The sequence below is a fragment of the Gymnodraco acuticeps genome, unplaced genomic scaffold (assembly GCF_902827175.1).
Source record: "Gymnodraco acuticeps unplaced genomic scaffold, fGymAcu1.1, whole genome shotgun sequence".
Lineage (NCBI taxonomy): Eukaryota > Metazoa > Chordata > Actinopteri > Perciformes > Bathydraconidae > Gymnodraco > Gymnodraco acuticeps.
This window is the reverse complement of record NW_022990303.1, coordinates 265,642-291,513: the sequence shown is the minus strand read 5'-3', so window position 1 is coordinate 291,513 and position 25,872 is coordinate 265,642. Positions and strand designations below refer to the sequence as shown.

General features: G+C 40.0%; 1 protein-coding gene across 1 annotated transcript in view; it reads left to right on the top strand.

The window, feature by feature from the left end:
* Positions 1-25,872, top strand: part of ntn1b (netrin 1b) — a 110,007-nt gene that overhangs the window by 60,437 nt on the left and 23,698 nt on the right. The window contains 3 exon segments of the mRNA XM_034222679.1: positions 6,309-6,497; positions 19,314-19,463; positions 22,091-22,144. Of these exon segments, the coding sequence (XP_034078570.1) occupies positions 6,309-6,497; positions 19,314-19,463; positions 22,091-22,144 (393 nt within the window).

The window sequence follows — 25,872 nt, the reverse complement described above, 5'->3', positions numbered from 1 at the left end:
TATACACCTGAACATCAGCAGGAGACGACTCTTTAAAGTAGAGACACTACATACTGATATACACCTGAACATCAGCAGGAGAGGACTCTTTAAAGTAGAGACACTACATACTGATATACACCTGAACATCAGCAGGAGAGGACTCTTTAAAGTAGAGACACTACATACTGATATACACCTGAACATCAGCAGGAGAGGACTCTTTAAAGTAGAGACACTACATACTGATATACACCTGAACATCAGCAGAAGAGGACTCTTTAAAGTAGAGACACTACATACTGATATACACCTGAACATCAGCAGGAGAGGACTCTTTAAAGTAGAGACACTACATACTGATATACACCTGAACATCAGCAAGAGAGGACTCTTTAAAGTAGAGACACTACATACTGATATACACCTGAACATCAGCAGGAGAGGACTCTTTAAAGTAGAGACACTACATACTGATATACACCTGAACATCAGCAGGAGAGGACTCTTTAAAGTAGAGACACTACATACTGATATACACCTGAACATCAGCAGGAGAGGACTCTTTAAAGTACAGACACTACATACTGATATACACCTGAACATCAGCAGGAGAGGACTCTTTAAAGTAGAGACACTACATACTGATATACACCTGAACATCAGCAGGAGAGGACTCTTTAAAGTAGAGACACTACATACTGATATACACCTGAACATCAGCAAGAGAGGACTCTTTAAAGTAGAGACACTACATACTGATATACACCTGAACATCAGCAGGAGAGGACTCTTTAAAGTAGAGACACTACATACTGATATACACCTGAACATCAGCAGGAGAGGACTCTTTAAAGTAGAGACACTACATACTGATATACACCTGAACATCAGCAGGAGAGGACTCTTTAAAGTACAGACACTACATACTGATATACACCTGAACATCAGCAGGAGAGGACTCTTTAAAGTAGAGACACTATGATATACACCTGAACATCAGCAGGAGACGACTCTTTAAAGTAGAGACACTACATACTGATATACACCTGAACATCAGCAGGAGAGGACTCTTTAAAGTAGAGACACTACATACTGATATACACCTGAACATCAGCAGGAGAGGACTCTTTAAAGTAGAGACACTACATACTGATATACACCTGAACATCAGCAGGAGAGGACTCTTTAAAGTAGAGACACTACATACTGATATACACCTGAACATCAGCAGAAGAGGACTCTTTAAAGTAGAGACACTACATACTGATATACACCTGAACATCAGCAGGAGAGGACTCTTTAAAGTAGAGACACTACATACTGATATACACCTGAACATCAGCAGGAGAGGACTCTTTAAAGTAGAGACACTAAATACTGATATACACCTGAACATCAGCAGGAGAGGACTCTTTAAAGTAGAGACACTACCTACTGATATACACCTGAACATCAGCAGGAGAGGACTCTTTAAAGTAGAGACACTACATACTGATATACACCTGAACATCAGCAGGAGAGGACTCTTTAAAGTAGAGACACTACATACTGATATACACCTGAACATCAGCAGGAGAGGACTCTTTAAAGTAGAGACACTACATACTGATATACACCTGCACATCAGCAGGAGAGGACTCTTTAAAGTAGAGACACTACATACTGATATACACCTGAACATCAGCAGGAGAGGACTCTTTAAAGTAGAGACACTACATACTGATATACACCTGAACATCAGCAGGAGAGGACTCTTTAAAGTAGAGACACTACATACTGATATACACCTGAACATCAGCAGGAGAGGACTCTTTAAAGTAGAGACACTACATACTGATATACACCTGAACATCAGCAGGAGAGGACTCTTTAAAGTAGAGACACTACATACTGATATACACCTGAACATCAGCAGGAGAGGACTCTTTAAAGTAGAGACACTACATACTGATATACACCTGAACATCAGCAGGAGAGGACTCTTTAAAGTAGAGACACTACATACTGATATACACCTGAACATCAGCAGGAGAGGACTCTTTAAAGTAGAGACACTATGATATACACCTGAACATCAGCAGAATATCGCTTTAATAATAAGGTTATTTTATTTATGTACGCTTTGAACGTTTGTAAATATAAAGTTTGCAGTTATTGCGCCATTACATTACTCACAGGAGGGAGGGTTATGTTTTCTGCCCTCCAGCTTTAACTCATTTCTTGTACCTTGTAAATGTATTGATATTGAATCAGTCAAATTGAAAATAAAAAGATAAAAGCTTTTTCTCAGAACCACAATCAGAATACTTTATTTATCCCGGGAGAAATGAGGTAATTAAATATGAAACTGGAAGGTCTGCACACAGTGTGGGTTCAGTTCATCGCTTTCATAGAACGAGTTTCCAAAACGTCAGCGTTTCAGGAGCTAAGGAAAACAGACGTTTTGTTTTGCAGCTTGCATTAAGTTTCATGACTTTGACAGGCGGCCATGTTACCATGCAACTGGAGGGAAAACATGGACAACAGCAAAACTGGAGTATCATTGTTTTCACATAAAGCCACACGGGATCATTTAAATGTGAAGGTATTATTTCTCTTACAGGCTTTATGACTAAGCTAAGCTAAGTTTGGTCTGAGAAAATAAATGCTAAGTCTCAATAAAGAATGTTTTTTTTACGTAGATTATTGTCTTTTAATGTCGGCAACAGAATGGTGAAGATGTTTTATCGTGCTTTTATCGAAAGTGTGCTCTCCTTCGGCATTATATGCTGGTTCGGAAACGCAACTGAGGCACAGAAAAAGTCAGTCAGGAGGGCTATAACAGTGTCCAGTAAATTGACAGGAATCTCATTGGCTAATATAGAATGCTTATACAAGGACAGAGTTTTAAAATTGGCATACAATATTGTAAGTGAACTGAGGCACCCTCTTGCCTCTTACTTTGAACTGTTGCCATCCGGGCGGAGATATCGTGCCCCTTATTTAAAAAAGAACAGATCTAGGCTGTCTTTCGTCCCACAAGCCATCAAACTCCTGAATCAATGATGGCTCGGACGCCCTGTTTACCCAGCTGGTCTGGCCCTGTCCCCCCTATTTCGCAAATGAGGGCCTATAAGCCGCTTGTCATGTCAGCCGATATCTGGTTTTCTTATGTCTGTTTGTTTGTATCTGTGTCTATGTTGTTGTTAGTGACGTATTGTCTTAACTTTTTAAATGCCTCTGTGATGTGCTGCAACCCATTTTCCCCTCGGGGACGAATAAACGAATACTACTACTGACTGGCCGTTCTGCAAAATGTCATGGCAGCATTTCTCAGTGTCGTGTCAAACGATCATATAATAATTAAACATATAGTCTTATACTCTGATTGTCTTTTACTCTGTTACATTGTATCTATGTATGTATATTCCTGTATGTGTTTAACAGAGACATATTTTAAGGATTTACATTTCAAGAAGGCAAAAGGAAGTGTAAAAGGTGGATTTGCAAATGTTAAGGACGAGGGTTTAATGGTTTAATGGTGGGATGGAGGACCAGTTGTTTCCTCTCATGAATAGAGAGACTGTAAGCAGAACTTCTTTATCCTCTGAGAAGGAAGTAGCTCTGTTCCTGCATTTCAGATCCATATTGACTTTCTTTATTACTTTATTGAATATAACTAAAGAAAGACTTTGTCCTTGAATACTTTCTCAGTTTCTCAACAACAACATTATGTTTATTTATTTTACTTTTTGTGTTGCGCACAAGACTATTGACGGGACTTTGGGATATCGTTCTTTACATAGCCTTCCTAATGAACACTACAAATATACGCTGAAAACATTTGACCTGAGTTTATCCCATTTGTCGGGACATTGAAATCTCGACCGGCTTATATGTTTTGGAAGAAGGAAATATAAGAAGGAGATAAGTTTATCTTTGTCTCTGGCTGTTTCTTTAAATGTTGTCCTTTGAAGTGACGGCTAGTGTTACAATAATCTGTGTCTGATATTGTTTAAGATGAAAGAACAGTACCAGCATCGGTTTTCTCTAGCACCGAAAACTAAAAGCATTCCACTTTCTATTCATAAAAAAAGACCCTTTGCATTTTCCCCTCACACTTCCCTTAAGTGGAGATAACATCTGGGATAAGAAAGCAGTAACGAGTGAGAGGGAAAGGGAGGGGGGGTGTGTGTGTGTGTGTGTGTGTGTGTGTGTGTGTGTGTGTGTGTGTGTGTGTGTGTGTGTGTGTGTGTGTGTGTGTGTGTGTGTGTGTGTGTGTGTGTGTTCTTCAACGCTTGGTGTATGTTCGGTCAACCCTTGGGAGAGTAGTGTACAAGATAAGCCTAAAAAACGTTTGACCATTTGTCGGGACATTGAAATCTTGACCGGCTTATATGTTTTGGAAGATGGAAACAGAAAAGGATATCAATTAATTAAAGGTCACCTATTATGCAAAATCCACTTCCTCATGTCTCTTCTACATCAACATGTGTCCCCTCTTCTTCATGTCTCTTCTACATCAACATGTGTCCCCTCTTCTTCATGTCTCTTCTACATCAACATGTGTCCCCTCTTCTCCATGTCTCTTCTACATCAACATGTGTCCCCTCTTCTTCATGTCTCTTCTACATCAACATGTGTCCCCTCTTCTTCATGTCTCTTCTACATCAACATGTGTCCCCTCTTCTTCATGTCTCTTCTACATCAACATGTGTCCCCTCTTCTTCATGTCTCTTCTACATCAACATGTGTCCCCTCTTCTTCGTGTCTCTTCTACATCAACATGTGTCCCCGCTTCTTCATGTCTCTTCTACATCAACATGTGTCCCCTCTTCTTCATGTCTCTTCTACATCAACATGTGTCCCCTCTTCTTCCTGTCTCTTCTACATCAACATGTGTCCCCTCTTCTTCATGTCTCTTCTACATCAACATGTGTCCCCTCTTCTTCATGTCTCTTCTACATCAACATGTGTCCCCTCTTCTTCATGTCTCTTCTACATCAACATGTGTCCCCTCTTCTTCATGTCTCTTCTACATCAACATGTGTCCCCTCTTCCTCATGTCTCTTCTACATCAACATGTGTCCCCTCTTCTTCATGTCTCTTCTACATCAACATGTGTCCCCTCTTCTTCCTGTCTCTTCTACATCAACATGTGTCCCCTCTTCTTCATGTCTCTTCTACATCAACATGTGTCCCCTCTTCTTCATGTCTCTTCTACATCAACATGTGTCCCCTCTTCTTCATGTCTCTTCTACATCAACATGTGTCCCCTCTTCTTCATGTCTCTTCTACATCAACATGTGTCCTCTCTTCTTCATGTCTCTTCTACATCAACATGTGTCCCCTCTTCTTCATGTCTCTTCTACATCAACATGTGTCCCCTCTGTGTAAAGAGACTCTGAAAGTTTCAGGAACAAAGATTCTCTCTCTTTTTGATCAATTTCTATAAAAACCTGTCTGAAAATGAGCTGATCAGATTTTGGCCACTTTATGATGTCATAACGATGTGTTGTCTTGTGTAACCATTAGCCAGTCAGCAACCAAGGTAACCCCCCCCCCCCCTTATCACCTGAATCTCCTCTAGAGCACCATTGAGTTCTTTGTAACCAAATGTCTCTCAGAGGGGCGTGGGGAGGGGCTCCTTATTTTCATCTGAAGTAACAGACAGAGAATCACACTTTGGAAACAGGGCTGAAACAGAGGGGATTATGGGTAATGCTGCAATGACCTGTTTGGTGTTTGGAGCCAAACACTTCAGAGCATAGGCCTACTTGTCAACCCTCCCGATTTTCGCGGGAGACTCCCGATTTCATTGCCCTCTCCCGGTTTCCTCCCGGGGTGATATTTCTCCCGCATTTCTCCCGATATCTGACAAAATCAGATTTACTCAGGACTGTTTCCACTCGGACTTTAATACAGCTACACCATTGTTTGGTTTCCATGGTAACATGTCTCTTTAGTAGCGCTCGCAACTGAAAGTCTGAGAGGGTGAGGCAGATAGTCACAGAAAACAGAACAAGAATCGACGACTACTCTACTCTCTGCTCACTCCTGTCCTGCCCACACATATGCTCCATCAAGGATGGTACTACAGGCCGCAAGGCATTGCACTTAGAACTACAATAAACATGTTAATCTAACAGCTCCGGCGAATCACTAGCACCCCCCCCCATTTTGCATTTTGAAATGCTCCCGATTTCTGAGGTCTCAAGGTTGGCAAGTATGCTTCAGAGACATGTGTTGTATTTATCTGAGACCTATAATATAGTGATGAAAAACAGTATAATAGGGGACCTTTAAGAATGTCCTCCATACTCAGTGTCTCCTTTCTTTTTACCCAGCATGCCACTGTAACCTTCACGCTCGTCGCTGCCGCTTCAACATGGAGCTGTACAAGCTGTCGGGCCGGAGGAGCGGCGGCGTGTGTCTGAACTGCCGCCACAACACGGCCGGACGCCACTGCCACTACTGCAAGGAGGGATACTACAGAGACATGACCAAATCCATCTCTCACCGCAGGGCCTGCAAAGGTAACAGGAAACAGGAAGTGCCTAAAGTTGAAGGCTATAACGATGCTGTGTTACAAGGATTAGGGTTTTCTCTAACGTTAGGGGTGGAGGTAATGTTTAATACGCATGCTTTACACCAATGCTTTGTTCCCTGTGGTGGAAATAACTTAGTATATATACTCAAGATAAGAGATAAGATAAGATGGAACTTTATTTATTTATCCCCTTGGTTATTAAATGAAGGCGTCAGGGTCAGAGGGAAAAACAGGATTCACACAAGTTAAAAAATAACATTGAATAAAAGTAACTATTGAAACAAGATATCACAGGAAAACGTTCAGCATTTGAAAGAACATGTTAAATATATTTACATAAGTGTGCAGATGTGAGTGCAGGTTAAAGTATTATGTGTGCACAGTCCTGGTTACTATTAACGGGCTACATGGTCAGCCCTTGATTGTGCAGCCTGATGGCTATATAGTAGCCTACTATACTTAAGAAACATTTTGAATTGTATACTGCTTCATACTGTATACGTCTACTCTACTTTATTTACCATTTATATTGTTCAATATAGAAGCGGTAGGCTACAGTATCGAGGGGCTAAACACAAGAAAAACACAGTGAGGCGCATTAAAACATCTGCTCTACTCCTTGAATGCGTTTTGCCATTTATTCTCTGCGAAACATGTAAAATACAATCGATACCAGTTACCTAAATATAAAGTTCTCTCAGGCTCACCCTCTCTGTGTGTTAATGCTAAGAAAAGTGTAGGTGAAAGCAGTCAGGTATAACTACAGCAATCACCAACAACGCTCCCGTTCAACTGGTGGGTCGCGACCCAAAAGTGGGTCGCAGAGCCGTTTCGAGTGGGTCGCAGACCCGTTTCGAGTGGGTCGCAGAGCCGTTTCGAGTGGGTCGCAGATGTGTGAGTGAAGAAAACAAAATTGAAAAAAAAAAATTCTTTTTTGTTGGAAACTTTTATTTTGAAGGCCCAATTTTCTAACGCTGTGCATGCAGTGGGCGTTGGACTGGAAGTACCGGAGACCATAAACGGTTTTGAAAACTTCTGTCACGTAGTGATCATCTTCTCAATAAAACATCTTTGCTGATGTTTTTTCGAGTCTTCTGGCCAATCAGAATCAAGATTGCAGCCGGAAGTCCCCACGGAGAATAACTTTGCGGTAGAACTATTCTTTATACATCCATGGGTACAACTTCAGATCAAAATGAACACATAATGAAATATGACCCCCGGTTTGATGATTGACAGGTCACAGAACAATGGGGGCTATCTACCCTTACCCACAATTTAAAGTAAGTCACACAGACTCTCTCCTCTTTGCTCTTCTCTCTGTGAGGAGCAGCAAGATGTCAGAACAAAGTGAAAAACAAACAATGGCATAATATATTATTAATATGTCGGGTAGTGATACATTTATTTATTTTCTTCTCAGAGTGTACCAGAATGCGTAGTTTATATTAGTATTTCTAAAAATCTGCTGGAGGAGAATCCCCCCCAGACCCCCTGCTGGGGTTGGGTTTTCAGCATGTGGGCCTTTTTATGTTGTACAGTTCAGCTTTGATTCCATCATCTCATTAAACCTTATTTAAAAGCATACTTTAGTTCTGTGAAGGGATATAAGGGATATATGCACTGTACTTCGCTTTAATTAATATTATAAGCTGCAAAGCGTATATTACAGCACGAATTTTTGTTGATTAGATTTGAGTGGTTCAACATTTCGGGTCACGATTTATTGACAAAGGAAAAAGTGGGTCCCGAGGCCTGACCAGTTGAGAACCACTGCTTTAGACTTTACTTGTGGCTCCTATGTTAAAGATAAGTGTATTAACAAAATATTTTTAGTTTTCTGCAATAATCCAAAATCCAATGGAGAAATCCTATTGTCTCGGGAGACTTTGCGATGCTAACGTCAGGGTTGGCCTACACAAATACTTCTTCCCTTCACCACTCTTTTGTGACCCTTGGAGGAGCTATTGTGGCTGATAATACTTAATGTGCTCTCCATACGTATTCATTAAGCTATAGCTACTTTTATGGATGTACGTCCTCCCCCGTCTGTTCCACACTTTAAAGGAATTCGTTAAAAAGTTGTGCGGAAAAGCAGCGGGTTGTTTCAGGGTCAGTGGAGTGACCCGTGCAGCTCCTGAGCTGTTTGGGTTCCTCCGTGGATCCCTGACAAGACAAACACAACAACCAGAGCGGAGGTGAACAGAGCAGTGGAAACAACTCGCTAATCGCTCCCATGCATTCCTACATCACACTGCAGCGGCTCCACAATAACAACACACAGGTGGGAGCACATATGTCAGGTTTGAGACCGAGCGGCAGAGGATGTGTGTGTGTGTGTGTGTGTGTGTGTGTGTGTGTGTGTGGGTGTGTGTGGGTGTGTGTGTGTGTGTGTGGGTGTGTGTGTGTGTGTGTGGTGTGTGTGTGTGTGTGGTGTGTGTGTGTGTGTTGTGTTGTGTGGTGTTGTGTGTGTGTGTGTGTGTGTGTGTGTGTGTGTGTGTGTGTGTGTGTGTGTGTTGTGTGTGTGTGTTGTGTGTGTGTGTTGTGTGTGTTGTGTGTGTGTGTGTGTGTGTGTGTGTGGAAACAAAAGAGGTGCTCCTTCTGTCTTGCAGCACCTCAGGGAGTAGAGAGGCCCTGAGCAAACACACTGCTGTCACTCAGGGTATACACTCATCGGCAAAACATCCCATAGATGTACAAAATACTGGTGATTATCTATGCTTGCTGAGCTATGATTGGCTGTTTCCCCGATCCCTGGTGAAGAGTGGTGCAGGAATGAGTCCTAAAAGCAGATATTAGTTAGCATTTTAGCCGTTTAGGTTCCCTGGTCTGGAAGACATTGTTTTTTTCTTATGTGTTTGTGGTTGTTACCCTGAAATAAGGTCTGTGGTTAACTCAAGCTGAAGAGATTTTTATTCAACGACATAAAAATACATCAGTAAATACCCCACTGGTGAATTTAAAAACGGTGGTTGCTAACAAGTGTCTAAATGAGAGGACTAAACGTCATCACGCCCCACATTAGCCACCCTTAGCTTAGCGGTGGTGACGTGAAGTCATGTGACCGTGCTGTAGTTCCTTATTAGCCCAACATTAGCCACCTTTAGCTTAGCGGTGGTGACGTGAAGTCATGTGACCGTGATGTAGTTCCTTTATAGCCCAACATTAGCCACCTTTAGCTTAGCAGTGGTGACGTGAAGTCATGTGACCGTGCTGTAGTTCCTTTATAGCCCAACATTAGCCACGTTTATCTTAGCGGTGGTGACGTGAAGTCATGTGACCGTGATGTAGTTCCTTTATAGCCCAACATTAGCCACCTTTAGCTTAGCAGTAGTGACGTGAAGTCATGTGACCGTGCTGTAGTTCCTTTATAGCCCAACATTAGCCACGTTTATCTTAGCGGTGGTGACGTGAAGTCATGTGACCGTACTGTAGTTCCTTTATAGCCCAGCATTAGCCACCTTTAGCTTAGCGGTGGTGACGTGAAGTCATGTGACCGTGCTGTAGTTCCTCTATATAACGTTAGCTTTTTACTTCAGAAATCATAAATTGGTTTTAATATGTGGAGATTATCCTGCTGAACTAAACATGTAAGTATCATAAATGTTTGAATCACATGGAGGAATCCCATTGTCTTCTTGTGGAGGAAACCAGGGAGATGAGGCCTTCATGGTGGCCTGCAACAATGAACCATCCCTGCACAACTTTATACTGCTATCAACTTTTACATTTATTTTTTCAGCTTGCATGAAATGAAACAAAAGGCACAAAGCTACAAAACTGTTTTCAGACTTTATATTGAACTCCAACACAGCCCTGGGATCGATGTCCTGCACATGTTAGCGTCGTGCAGAACACAAGCCTGATAGATCGTCTCTTCTGAGCTCCAATAAAACACTTTTTACAGCATTGTTTCCCTCAGCCAGGCTAAACATTTTCACAAGCTATATTTGGGGGGTTACAGGGAGCAGGTTAGTGTAACAGAGCTTCTCCATTTTTTGCTTAATGATGTAGCAGCACCCATAGATCTCTGCAGAGTCTTTCCAAACACCTGGATCAGTAACACTCGAAACCTTTCTCTCCGTCACCTATATGCTCGGTGCTCTGGGATCAAAACTAAACAGCCTGATTGCTGCGTTTCTGCTCAGGTGACACAAGCAGGGCGATGTGACATCAGTTTAAAAACCTCTCTATTTATTATTGGAATCAGCCAACCATCCCACTCTGCTGTTGTTGGACAGGAAATACAGCGCCGAGCCAAAAGGGCCAGGAGGAAGTCTGCTTTCATTCCTTAAAACCCCCCTCCCCTCTTTCTCTCTCGCCAACACTCCACATCTCAAGGGGAGAACATATAGAGGGATTACGTAATCAGGACAATCACATTTTATTTATATAGCCTGATATCAGAAATTACACATTTGTCTCAGGGGGGCGTTTAACTGTCCGTAGACCATCGCGGGAAAAACTCACAAAGAAATTCAACAATTAAAGGGGAACATTGTCTTTGAACCTCGGGGAGGGCAAAAGGGTTAGAGAGTAACAATAGTTGTCATGGTTATAGATAAAATAAATAAATAACATTTAAAGGGGACCTATCATGCTTTTATACATAAATATGTGTCCCCGGTGTGTCAGAGAACTCACGCAGCGTCAGGAAACAAAACCCTCTCTCTTTTCCTCCGTACCCAAATCTCTAAAAACGGGGGAACAACGGAGCTGATCCAGATTTGCGTCCGATATGACGTAATATCTGAAATGTGGACCCACGGCCCAATCAGAAACGTTGCTATCAGAAACAATGCCCGACTGTTTTGGACGTAATATGGTCGGTGTTTACATTAGCATCGCTAACACTCAGAGCTAACCTGTACTGGAGAGCATGTGTGTGAAGAAGCAGGAAGTAAAAAGGAACTCACCTTGTGGTATAACCGGCAAGAGAGAAAGCATTTGAGCTCCAAACTGTTTCAGAGAGAATCCTTGATAATCCATGATATGGCGTTTCATCACGGCAGCATTTAGTTTAGACAGTAGCTGCCGGGTCCCGCATGAGCTCAGACCCCTCCTTTTTTTATCAATTCTTTTTTTTTTTTAAAGCTTTATCCCAAATCAGCACTTTTGAAACAGGAAGTGAAATAGAGGGATATGAGGCATGGCTAGAATGGGTGATCTGCTTGGTTTTTGGAGCAAAACAATTCATAGACATGTTTTTAATATATTTGTATATATCTGAGACCTATGCTGTTGCCTAAAAATAGCTTTAAATAAATCAACATTTTGAAAACATTAATCTAAAAAAATTAGAAAAAGCTAAACTAATAATTAAAAAAGCTAAAATAATGGTAGATCTAATTAAAACTCTAAGACACATCGATATAACTCAATAATGAATATATAAATAATTGTATAGTATTTTGTTTAATAGTTTTCAAACAAATAACACATTTTCTGCCTTGGTACGAAGAGATAATAAAACTGCAACCAGTATCTCAACCAAAATAATTACAGAAAACGTTTTAAATTATTTACAACATATTATATACTTTTTAACTTTATTATGTAACGCAGTAGGTGAACACCTGATTTGCTAAACAAAAATGCAGTTTTTTCTTGATACGTTCTGTCTTTGCTCTTATATTTATTTGCATTGCATTTGATAATAATAATCAAGTTACATCACTTTTTTATTGTCATACTTCGATAACATTTTGTGAGAAAAATATCACTCGTCACCGGCTTGATCTTCAATATCAGGATACATGTGTTTATTATCCTTGCAAGAATGGAAGTACACACACCAGGTTGCATGGGACAAAAGAGTAACTTTAGTAGAGTCCTTCATATGCTTATATACAAGAGAGGGAGTTACAGTCAACAAGATGGAGGAATACCGGTTCAAAGCAGTATTCTGACATTAGTTCAGATTAGCTAAGGCCTGCGTAAGCAACAAACATGACAGTCATATATCTCTCTCGAGTGACTGTGTCCTCATGCCAATCTGAGGAACATATCATAACTTCAACACAGTGTCTTATGAGCGCCATCCATGTAGTCAGACATCCGGCTATGCACACAGCTACGTAGGTTATCATGTGCTACTCTGACATTAGAAGAGTACATTCAGTATTTTCCCAACACATTTCTTCAATTTCCCTCCCAACCCTGCATGTCCTCAAAGACGTCCTTAACAGTTTGAGGTTCAGCGCTTCAGAGCGTCTCCATCTCCAGTGGCAGCGAGGAACGCCTCATGTTTTATTTCCCAGATTAACAACTTCACCCCTCATCAAGCGCAGTGTAAACACGGCTCTCTGAACCCCCCTCCGTCCCCCCACGCCCCTAACGGTTTATTTTTTTACTCCCCATCCCCTCATACGTTTGGCACTCTAAGCCTTTAACCAGGCAGAGAGATGAGGCTGGTTCACTGCAACAGATCCTCCGAAACCCACACACAATGTAAAGTAATACATTTGAGGAGAAATCAAAGCAATAATAGATTTGAACTGGTCGAACACATGCACAGCGCATAGTGTATTTGTGTAGGTATATACAGCCTATATTGAGTATTGCCTTTTGTATAAGAGATATTGTGAATGGAGGAAATAGAGTGATTTATTGTTATTTTACACACACACACACACACATACCATGTATACATCACTTCAGGAGACATTACATTGACTTACATGCATTTCCTGGAGACGTATCCTAACCTTAACCATAACCAACATATGCCTAACCCTAACCCTAAATCTTACCCTTACCCTTAACCTAACCAAGTCTTCACCCTAAAATGAATGATTCCCCTCATGGGGACCTCCAATTTAAGGGAGGCGAGTCCCCACACGTGACTGTGTAAACAGATTTAGGTCCCCACAAGGATGGTAATGCTAGGCCACACAGACACACACACACACACACACACCACACACACACACACACACACACACACACACACACACACACACACACACACCCACACACACACACCTGCAGGTTAAAAGTAATTAATTCTTCTGAAGGATGTTAGGGTGTAGTTTTGAATTAGGGAACGTTTGAGATTGAAGGACATGAAATGCAGTCTACCTGTATACAAACTATAACAACGTAATACTTAATATGTTATTGCCTAGTTTACATTATTCAGTCTATTGCATGTAATACACAGGAAATCAAAAACAGTTTCTTAAAGGACGAGGTTGACATTTAAAGAATTGGCGTTCAGTCTGGCTCAAAGATTGGAGCATTTCTCAAACCATAATTACTAAACTAAGATTAAGACGTAGCTTTATATTAAAGTGGAGATATCCTGCTCATTTTCAGGCCTCTACTGTGACATGCAACTGTTACAACATCCTCTATAACACACTACAGGAGAGGGAAAACCCCTACAACAATATAAAAAGACCTCTTTAAGCTAAGCTGTTGGATGTCGTCTTAAAACAAAGTTGTGCCACACATGTAAATGAGGTTTTTGATTTATTATTATTTTTGGAACAGAAACTCAGTTTTTGGCCAATGTCCTGCTCTTAGTGGTATCCATCTTCTTATTTAACTCACAAATAAGTGCTTTTATCAAACACTTTTTATCAGAAGGTAACCACAGCGACGTAATGATGTTGGATTTCAGGATACACACACCTGAACTATCACATGCCAAAGATTTAAAAATATATATAAACACGCTCCAACATATTTCAGTTTATTGATTCTTGGTAGAAGCAGTAAGATCTCCTTATTGCGTTATGTGGTGATTATGGGATTGCATTTGAAGTTTTCATTAAAACAGCCCTCCCTCATTTTCATGTTAAAATCCCAGAGGAAATGAACTGGGTCCCCATTTTATTCCAATAAATACACTCGCTCGATATGCTCTCACCATACAAATCAAGGAGAAGAAAAACAAAAGGAGAGAAAGGTTTAATACGCATCTCGTTATGTTCGTAAAGCTCCATAAATTCCAACTAAAAGCAACTCCAACCTCTCCTGCACCACTTCAAGAGCTTTTCAAATGACTCTGCCGGTACATATAACACATGCTGCTGGGCTCCCACTTCAAACACACTGGCTTTATGGTAAACGTTTGACACACACACACACACACACACACACACACACATCACACACACACACACACACACCACACACCACACACACACACACACACACACACACACACACACACACACACACACACACCACACCACACACACACACCACACACACCACACACACACACACACCCACACACACACACACACACACACACACAGGATGAATTTCTCACATTTAAACGTGCGATCCTCCCAACTAACAGCTTAAACAGACTTTGAAGTGCGCTTCACTCGGCCGTTAATGGGAAACATTATTCAGGCAGGGAACTCTTTGCCAAAAAGCTTTACATTGAAACTCAATCTGAAGAGCACACACACAGTGAATCACACACACATTAAAACACACACACACAGAGAGAGATGGAAGAAGGTTTTAGGTCCTAGAAATATTATGGTCTTACAGTACTCTAATACAGGTAAAAGGTCCACCTGAACATCAGCAGGACAGGACTCTTTAAAGTAGAGACACTACATACTGATATACACCTGAACATCAGCAGGACAGGACTCTTTAAAGTAGAGACACTACATACTGATATACACCTGAACATCAGCAGGAGAGGACTCTTTAAAGTAGAGACACTACATGCTGATATACACCTGAACATCAGCAGGAGAGGACTCTTGTAAAGTAGAGACACTACATACTGATATACACCTGAACATCAGCAGGAGAGGACTCTTTAAAGTAGAGACACTACATACTGATATACACCTGAACATCAGCAGGAGAGGACTCTTTAAAGTAGAAACACTACATACTGATATACACCTGGACATCAGCAGGAGAGGACTCTTTAAAGTAGAGACACTACATACTGATATACACCTGAACATCAGCAGGAGAGGACTCTTTAAAGTAGAGACACTACATACTGATATACACCTGAACATCAGCAGGAGAGGACTCTTTAAAGTAGAGACACTACATACTGATATACACCTGAACATCAGCAGGAGAGGACTCTTTAAAGTAGAGACACTACATACTGATATACACCTGAACATCAGCAGGAGAGGACTCTTTAAAGTAGAGACACTACATACTGATATACACCTGAACATCAGCAGGAGAGGACTCTTTAAGTAGAGACACTACATACTGATATACACCTGAACATCAGCAGGAGAGGACTCTTTAAAGTAGAGACACTACATACTGATATACACCTGAACATCAGCAGGAGAGGACTCTTTAAAGTAGAGACACTACATACTGATATACACCTGAACATCAGCAGGAGAGGACTCTTTAAAGTAGAGACACTACATACTGATATACACCTGAACATCAGCAGGAGAGGACTCTTTAAAGTAGAGACACTACATACTGATATACACCTGAACATCAGCAGGAGAGGACTCTTTAAAGTAGAGACACTACATACTGATATACACCTGAACATCAGCAGGAGAGGACTCTTTAAAGTAGAGACACTACATACTGATATACACCTGAACATCAGCAGGAGAGGACTCTTTAAAGTAGAGACACTACATACTGATATACACCTGAACATCAGCAGGAGAGGACTCTTTAAAGTGGAGACAAAGGAGAGACACTAAACACAAATATGAACCTGGAAAGGAACAGAATATGTCCTCTTTAAAAATGAGAAACTAGTGCCCTTACTAACTAATTTCAGCTTTCATTTGGCTGCAGTATGTCTGTGCCCTGCCCTCTGCTGACTCTACATATTGCATTCAATAAAAATCCTTCTTACATAAGTGAGAAATCATTCACATTAGAGCAGTCTCTGATTTCCTTCCAGACCCTCACAGATGGGGAACTGGGCCCTGCACCAACATACAACCTCAATCAAATTACTCTGCCTCCCTCCACCCAGAATGACGACGAGAGCCTTCATTAGGGCTGCTTTTGGAGGCATGCATCAGAGTAAATAACTTGATAAATTGTATTACTTCAACCTCACTGAGCACAGTATCAGTCACAATATGCTTGTGGGTTTGTGCAGTGGTGGCATGTAAAAGAGTCCTTTTTGGGCCCCATGGATGAGGAAGATCCAATGTTTTTGTCAGCCTATTTTGGCTTTATGCACACTGAGCAACTTCACATTAATAAAAGGGTCTTCGCCTCCAACACTGGCAGAGGTGGGAAGTAATGCAGTACAAATACTTCGTTACTCTACTTAAGTAAATGTTTCTGGTTTCAGTACTTCACTCCACTACTTTTTACTTTTTACATTTTGAACATAAATACCTGTACTTTCTACTTCTTACATGTTGAACACAAATACCTGTACTTTCTACTTCTTACATGTTGAACACAAATACCTGTACTTTCTACTTCTTACATGTTGAACTCAAATACCTGTACTTTCTACTTCTAACATGTTGAACTCAAATACCTGTACTTTCTACTTCTTACATGTTGAACCCAAATACCTGTACTTTCTACTTCTCACATGTTGAACTCAAATACCTGTACTTTCTACTTCTTACATGTTGAACTCAAATACCTGTACTTTCTACTTCTTACATGTTGAACTCAAATACCTGTACTTTCTACTTCTTACATGTTGAACCCAAATACCTGTACTTTCTACTTCTTACATGTTGAACTCAAATACCTGTACTTTCTACTTCTCACATGTTGAACACAAATACCTGTACTTTCTACTTCTTACATGTTGAACTCAAATACCTGTACTTTCTACTTCTTACATGTTGAACTCAAATACCTGTACTTTCTACTTCTTACATGTTGAACTCAAATACCTGTACTTTCTACTTCTTACATGTTGAACTCAAATACCTGTACTTTCTACTTCTTACATGTTGAACCCAAATACCTGTACTTTCTACTTCTTACATGTTGAACCCAAATACCTGTACTTTCTACTTCTTACATGTTGAACTCAAATACCTGTACTTTCTACTTCTCACATGTTGAACTCAAATACCTGTACTTTCTACTTCTTACATGTTGAACCCAAATACCTGAACTTTCTACTTCTTACATGTTGAACCCAAATACCTGTACTTTCTACTTCTCACATGTTGAACCCAAATACCTGAACTTTCTACTTCTTACATGTTGAACCCAAATACCTGTACTTTCTACTTCTTACATGTTGAACACAAATACCTGTACTTTCTACTTCTTACATGTTGAACCCAAATACCTGAACTTTCTACTTCTTACATGTTGAACACAAATACCTGTACTTTCTACTTCTTACATGTTGAACACAAATACCTGTACTTTCTACTTCTTACATGTTGAACCCAAATACCTGTACTTTCTACTTCTTACATGTTGAACTCAAATACCTGTACTTTCTACTTCTTACATGTTGAACCCAAATACCTGTACTTTCTACTTCTTACATGTTGAACACAAATACCTGTACTTTCTACTTCTTACATGTTGAACTCAAATACCTGTACTTTCTACTTCTTACATGTTGAACCCAAATACCTGTACTTTCTACTTCTTACATGTTGAACTCAAATACCTGAACTTTCTACTTCTTACATGTTGAACACAAATACCTGTACTTTCTACTTCTTACATGTTGAACACAAATACCTGTACTTTCTACTTCTTACATGTTGAACACAAATACCTGTACTTTCTACTTCTTACACGTTGAACTCAAATACCTGTACTTTCTACTTCTCACATGTTGAACACAAATACCTGTACTTTCTACTTCTCACATGTTGAACACAAATACCTGTACTTTCTACTTCTTACATGTTGAACTCAAATACCTGTACTTTCTACTTCTTACATGTTGAACTCAAATACCTGTACTTTCTACTTCTTACATGTTGAACTCAAATACCTGTACTTTCTACTTCTTACATGTTGAACTCAAATACCTGTACTTTCTACTTCTTACATGTTGAACTCAAATACCTGTACTTTCTACTTCTTACATGTTGAACACAAATACCTGTACTTTCTACTTCTTACATGTTGAACTCAAATACTTGTACTTTCTACTTCTTACATGTTGAACTCAAATACCTGTACTTTCTACTTCTTACATGTTGAACACAAATACCTGTACTTTCTACTTCTTACATGTTGAACTCAAATACTTGTACTTTCTACTTCTTACATGTTGAACTCAAATACCTGTACTTTCTACTTCTTACATGTTGAACACAAATACCTGTACTTTCTACTTCTTACATGTTGAACTCAAATACTTGTACTTTCTACTTCTCTCATTTCCCAAACAGCTGGTTCCTTTAGTCTGAATGTGTGTTTGATGCGTGATCATTATTCTTTAGAGTCATTGCGTGCCTATTGATTTGAACACGATCCGTGTATCCATCATTTCCTGGTCTTCTCTAAAGAAGAGGGACCAATGGAAACGTTGTCATGTTGCCGTTGTTCAGCATGGAAACATTCATTAGCTAACAATGACATTATTGTTCTATTAATATAAAGGGAGGTCAGGTACTCTTTAAAGCAGCTGCTAGCTATGGGTACTTTTTACTGAAGTACATTTCAAAGCCTCTTTACTTTGACTTGAGTAAAGAAGTTTAGTCAGTACTTCTACTTTTACCAGAGTATTTTTAAACACGAGTATCTGTACTTCTACTTGAGTAAAGGATGTGTGTACTTTTGCCATCTCTGAACACTGTATCTAGTTCTCTCCATACATCCATGGTACAATCTAACTTGGTGCTCCTCTCCCTCTTGTTTTCCTCGATAGCATGTGATTGCCATCCAGTGGGAGCAGCAGGGAAGACGTGTAACCAGACGACAGGACAGTGTCCCTGCAAGGACGGAGTGACGGGGATCACCTGTAACCGCTGTGCTAAAGGCTACCAGCAGAGCCGCTCCCCCATCGCACCCTGCATCAGTAAGGCCTACTTTTACCACCTTTACACACAATGATAGTCAAAAACATTGAGTTTGAAACGGTTGAAACTCCTTGTGGTGGAAATGCACACAATCACCTTCTGGTAAGAAAATATACGAGGTTAGAACTGATACATTTAAAGTTACAGTGACATATAATTAATGAGACTTATGATACATTTCTACGATACTCCTCAGCCTAGACGTTGGCCATCTTGGCTACGTAACAGAAGATTGCGGTTGCTCCGCCAAACTCAGCACCATACAAACAAAAGTTATACATGTTGTATTTTTTTCACAATTGAATACACAAACCACTTTACTAAGGGGTCAACTTAGGTTAATTGATCAGTCTGTAATGATTTGCAACCACAACCGATAATGATTCTAGATAGATAGCTAGGTAATAGTTGCTATTGTCACTTCACGGTCAAATTTCACACACTGTGCAAATGTTCAAATGGCAGCGTACTAAATTATCCAAATTGAGACACAAAATCTGTACGCTAATTGGTTTAGCTTAATAGCTAACAGTACAGTTAGTTCCCCCAGTTTATTCACAGGCCGTTGTGTCCTTGGGCAAGACACTTCACCCGGATTTGCTCCTGTGGGTATTGTCCACAGTACATGTATGATATCAATGTGTACTTGTAAAAGCGCCTCGATGACCTCGAGGCGTGAAGATGGACGGTGTGGCGCAGTGCGCTGTGCAATGATCATCAGATCAAGGGGTGAAACCCGCCGCTGCTGCGCCTGTAAAGCCGGTGTGTCCTTGGGCAAGACACTTCACCTGAACTTGCTCCTGTGGGTATTGTCCACAGTATCTGACCATTGCATGTATGATATGTGTAATGTGTATTTGTAAAGCGCTTTGAGTCATTGAAAAAGCGCTATAATAAATGTAAGGAATTATTATTATTAGATGTAGTTTGTGTACTAGGGACTCCAGTCAGCAACAATTTCCTCTTTTGTTTAGAAGTGTCTACTCTTACGAAGTCTATGTTTTACAAAGGATGATGGTGACGCAGCTAATACGCTTCCTCCATGAACAGGGATTGTCAGGATCCCTTGCAATGGATTGATTGCAGAATACCGTAAATGGCAAATCTCACAGTCAAGCTTAAATACTCTGACCCCATCAGCGATAAACACCATTATCAACAACCAATGAAAAGCTTTTGAGTAAGAAATGAAGTTTTTCTAAGCTAAAGACTTTGCTAACATTCAGTTTTTGGACTTGTTGGTTTAGCTTGATTGCTAACAGGACGATAGGGTTGATCATTTAAAAAGAAAAGTCTCAAAACAGTCAGGAAGCTAGTCTTCTTTTGACGAGCAGTTCATATTCTAATAATGGATGTTAAATAAAGGTTAAAGGTGCCGCTACATTTTTTTAAAAATAGCTAACTTAATTGGACTGTGGCTCACATTTCCCTCAAAGGTCAACCGTGTGTCAAGAGAGTTAGCTATTGGTCACCAGAGGAAGTTAATGGACCCATTACAATTAAAATGGAAGAGGATGGTTTGACCCTAACTTTAGCCAAGCTTTAAAGGTCCCCTATTATTCTGTTCTTCATCAATATATTATAGGTCTCAGATATATCCAGAGCCTGTCTCTGATTGGCTGAAACACCAAACAGATCATTGCAGCATGAAAAAGTGGATTTTGCATTAATAGGTGACCTTTAATAATCGAACTGCTATTATCACACCCTCAGAAAAAAGCTCAGGACCTGAAAAGGGCAGCGTCTTCTTGTTACGCATGGATTCATCACCCATCTTGTGTTATTTCTAAGATATTTTGGATAGATATTTGGCTTGTTTAAACCAGAGCCCTGGATAAACAGACCATTAGTGCTTTCCTAACATGGCCCTTCAACATCGCCTCACAATAAATCCCCAGAACAAGTCCAAGGGAACGATGGCTGATATGTTTATTGGCTGTATCTGCCGGCTGCAGATTCCAGGCCCTCGGCAATAAACGCCAAATGCCTGCCAGAAACAGAGATGTGTCGCTGGTAGCTTCTTTAGCTTTGAGCTGGCTGCCACGGACAGATAAGATAACACTGATGTCTTGGAGGACATGTACACAAATTGTCCACTGTGTAACTGGGGATGACATTTCTGATAAAGTCGTGTTTGGAAATTGGACTCTATGGACTTGTTTGGCCTGAATCCACAGTGATAAACCTGGAAAAGGATTTATATTTCTTTTCATAAGGAAGGTAACAAATGTGGTGTAGAAGTTGGAGGAAATGCCTTTTTTTGAAGAATATACGTGATTTCTCGTATATTTTTTTAGATGTCTCTGGGTTTTAATAGTGATATAACACTTTTGTGATGTCTAACTCCCTGCCAGCTACAGCTTTTACAAGAGCATCACCCCTTGGCTCTCTTCAATTACAATCAGAAGGGAATAATAGAAAATCTCATCGTCTTTTTACACTTTATTCAACGAATGTCAAAATCATCCCATTAAAATACCTAAAAGAGGTTTTTGACATTCAAATTCTGCTCTTGGGAGAATAACCAGGAAATTGAGCTACGTATATTTCTCAATTACATATGTTTTATTCTGTTTGCAATGCAATGTGATCACAAAGTAAAAATATTTTCCTCTTTTTGTCGCAGAGATCCCAGTTGCATCCCCGACAGCGTCTTACACCAGCTACGAGGAGCCGTCAGGTGAGCAAAACAACTGATTTTACAACTAAATCTTCTGGATTAAAGTCATATTTTGATGCTCTGTTGTGATATAATATTGATAACGAGACATGAAGAAGCGGGGACACGTGTTGATGTAGAAAAGACATGAAAAAGTGGATTTTGCATAATAGGTGACCTTTAAATCCAATTAAAAGCCAAATGTAGGTGTTTAATTATCCAAGGAACTTTACTGTTGTGTGCAGGAAGTCATTGCCTCGTCATGAATGTAACTAAGCGTGCATTTCTAGCACACACATGTTTTCCATCCCTTCATAGTCTCACTCTTGCACTAAACACACCTCAGAGTGCGGCTGATGTGAACTCCAGATATTTTTCCAGTTCTCCCTTTACCGCCTGTATTCCAGCCTGTATTCCCCGCCTGTATTCTCAGCCAGTATTCCAGCCTGTATTCCCAGCCGGTATTCCAGCCTGTATTCCAGCTTGTATTCCAGCCTGTATTCCCTGCCGGTATTCCAGCCAGTATTCCAGCTTGTATTCCAGCCTGTATTCCCTGCCGGTATTCCAGCCTGTATTCCAGCTTGTATTCCAGCCTGTATTCCCTGCCGGTATTCCAGCCTGTATTCCAGCTTGTATTCCAGCCTGTATTCCCAGCCTGTATTCCAGCCAGTATTCCAGCCTGTATTCCAGCTTGTATTCCAGCCTGTATTCCCTGCCGGTATTCCAGCCAGTATTCCAACCGGTATTCCCAGCCGGTATTCTAGCCTGTATTTCAGCTTGTATTCCAGCCTGTATTCCCAGCCGGTATTCCAGCCTGTATTCCCAGCCGGTATTCCAGCCTGTATTCCAGCCAGTATTCCAGCCTGTATTCTAAAATATCGACCTGCAGCTTCAGAGTCATTTCTGTCCTTTATTGGCTTGAAGAGTGGTGAAGGAATAAGTCCTGGAACTCAGAAATGAGTCAGCGTTTTAGCACTTCCTGTTCCCTGGTCTGGAAGTCAATGGTTTTCTGAATGTGTTTTTTTGCCTGAATTAAGATATGTGGTTAACACAAGCTGAAGAGATTTTTAACGTTTTGTTCTAGGACATAAAATACATCAGTAAATACCCCACTGGTGGATTTAAAAACGGCGTTGCTAACAAGTGTCTAAATGAGACGACTAAACGTCATCACGCCCAACATTAGCCTCCTTTAGCTTAGCGGTGGTGACGTGAATTCATGTGACCGTGCTGTAGTTCCTTTATAGCCCAACATTAACCTCCTTTAACTTAGCGGTGGTGACGTGAAGTCATGTCACCGTGCTGTAGTTCCTTTATAGCCCAACATTAGCCGCCTTTAGCTTAGCGATGGTGACGTGAAGTCATGTGACCGTGCTGTAGTTCCTTTATAGCCCAACATTAGCCACCTTTAGCTTAGCGATGGTGACGTGAAGTCATGTGACCGCGCTGTAATTCCTTTATAGCCCAACATTAGCCGCCTTTAGCTTAGCGGTGGTGACGTGAAGTCATGTTACCGTGCCGTAGTTCCTTTATAGCCTAATGTTAGCTTTTTACATCAGAAATCACAAAGTGGTGTTAAAATGTGGAGATTATCCTGCTGAACAAAACGTGTCAGTATCATAAACGTTTGTTTGACACAGATTATTTCCTGCAGTAATCCAAAGGTAAAATCCAATTGGACTTCTGGGTCAGACCACAGAAATACGTCATTATTAAAACCACTTTACTTTGTTGAAAGAGCCCTTGCGATGCTATCTTCTAAGTCAGCCTACAACAAATAAAGTCCTCCCTGCCTCACTTATTTTAATGTTGGCTTTAAATAAAATGTGATGTACAGTGTGTAAACCTGTTACCTTAGATGTTTAAGTATTTATTAAATTAAAGTCATTTGAGTAGTTTACACCATGATTCAGGTTTAGTTGAGTCACTTCCGATCATCAATCAGCGTCTAATGAGAGCGGCGCCACTGACTTCATTCAGCTTTCTTCTGGGTCCCACTTCCTACTATAGTGCCGGCGAGGCTGTGTGGAGTTTGGATTCCTGTCAGAAACTCCACACCCTGCAAATTAGCAGCAGTGTGGTCCCCCGAGACCCCGAAGAGACAAACAAAGGAGGTGTTTGTCCTCTCGGCGGGAGATCGGCCCTTAATGAGAGCTGTGGGTGTAATGGCTAATGGGCAACGTCAGAATCTCTTTATTTGACCCGCAGCGGGGAAATACAGAATCAGAATCACGTTTAATACCAGGTACTGTACGTTAAAACAAAAAAGAAAGTTGCTTTGGTATATGATGGTGCATACAGAAACAACATAAGAAAACAAGTTGTAAAAAATATAAGGATTGTAACAACAAAAAAACATGTAAAAACGATTTAGCATTAACAAGGTATTTACACCAAGTTTAAATATACAAAAGAAACAATACAAATTGAAAAATGTGTACAATGAATATATGAAAAAGAATGACGAACTGAAATCTGCTCAGGTGGTAGAAGTACAGGTCTTGTACTTGAGTAAAAGTATAAGTACTCAGGTATTGTACTTGAGTAAAAGTAGAAGTACTCAGATCTTGTACTTGAGTAAAAGTAGAAGTACTCAGATCTTGTACTTGAGTAAAAGTATAAGTACTCAGGTATTGTACTTGAGTAAAAGTAGAAGTACTCAGATCTTGTACTTGAGTAAAAGTAGAAGTACTCAGATCTTGTACTTGAGTAAAAGTAGAAGTACTCAGATCTTGTACTTGAGTAAAAGTAGAAGCACTCAGATCTTGTACTTGAGTAAAAGTAGAAGTACTCAGATATTGTACTTGAGTAAAAGTAGAAGTACTCAGATCTTGTACTTGAGTAAAAATAGAAGTACTCAGATGTTGTACTTGAGTAAAAGTAGAAGTACTCAGATCTTGTACTTGAGTAAAAGTAGAAGTACTCAGATCTTGTTCTTGAGTAAAAGTAGAAGTACTCAGATCTTGTACTTGAGTAAAAGTAGAAGTACTCAGATCTTGTACTTGAGTAAAAGTAGAAGTACTCAGATATTGTACTTGAGTAAAAGTAGAAGTACTCAGATATTGTACTTGAGTAAAAGTAGAAGTACTCAGATATTGTACTTGAGTAAAAGTAGAAGTACTCAGATCTTGTACTTGAGTAAAAGTAGAAGTACTAAGATCTTGTACTTGAGTAAAAGTAGAAGTACTCAGATATTGTACTTGAGTAAAAGTAGAAGTACTCAGATCTTGTACTTGAGTAAAAGTAGAAGTACTCAGATCTTGTACTTGTGTAAAAGTAGAAGTACCAGAGTGTAGGAATACTCTATTACAGTAAAAGTCCTGCATTCAAAATGTTCCTCTACATGTAGTGGAGTAAAAGTACAAAGTAGCATACAATGGAAATACTCAAGTAAAGTACAAGTACCTCAAAATTGTACTTAAGTACAGAACTTGAGTACATGTTACTTTACACCTCTGGAAGTCTGTTATATTATATTTTAAAGTGGAAAAAAGTTAAAGTTACAGTATTATAGCAACAAGAGTATTGTGCAGATTCAGTAAAAAAAGTAGACTTCAATATTATAAAAAAGTATGCAAATGTTAACAATAACAACAAAATAAATAAAATAAGTAAACAGATAAGTCAATCATTGTAAAATAATTGCAGTATATAACTGTATAGAAAAGTATGCACACGGTAACAATTATTAAAAACAAAACACAGCAAGAAAAACAATAAGAAATAATACACCATGGTTAAAAAACAAC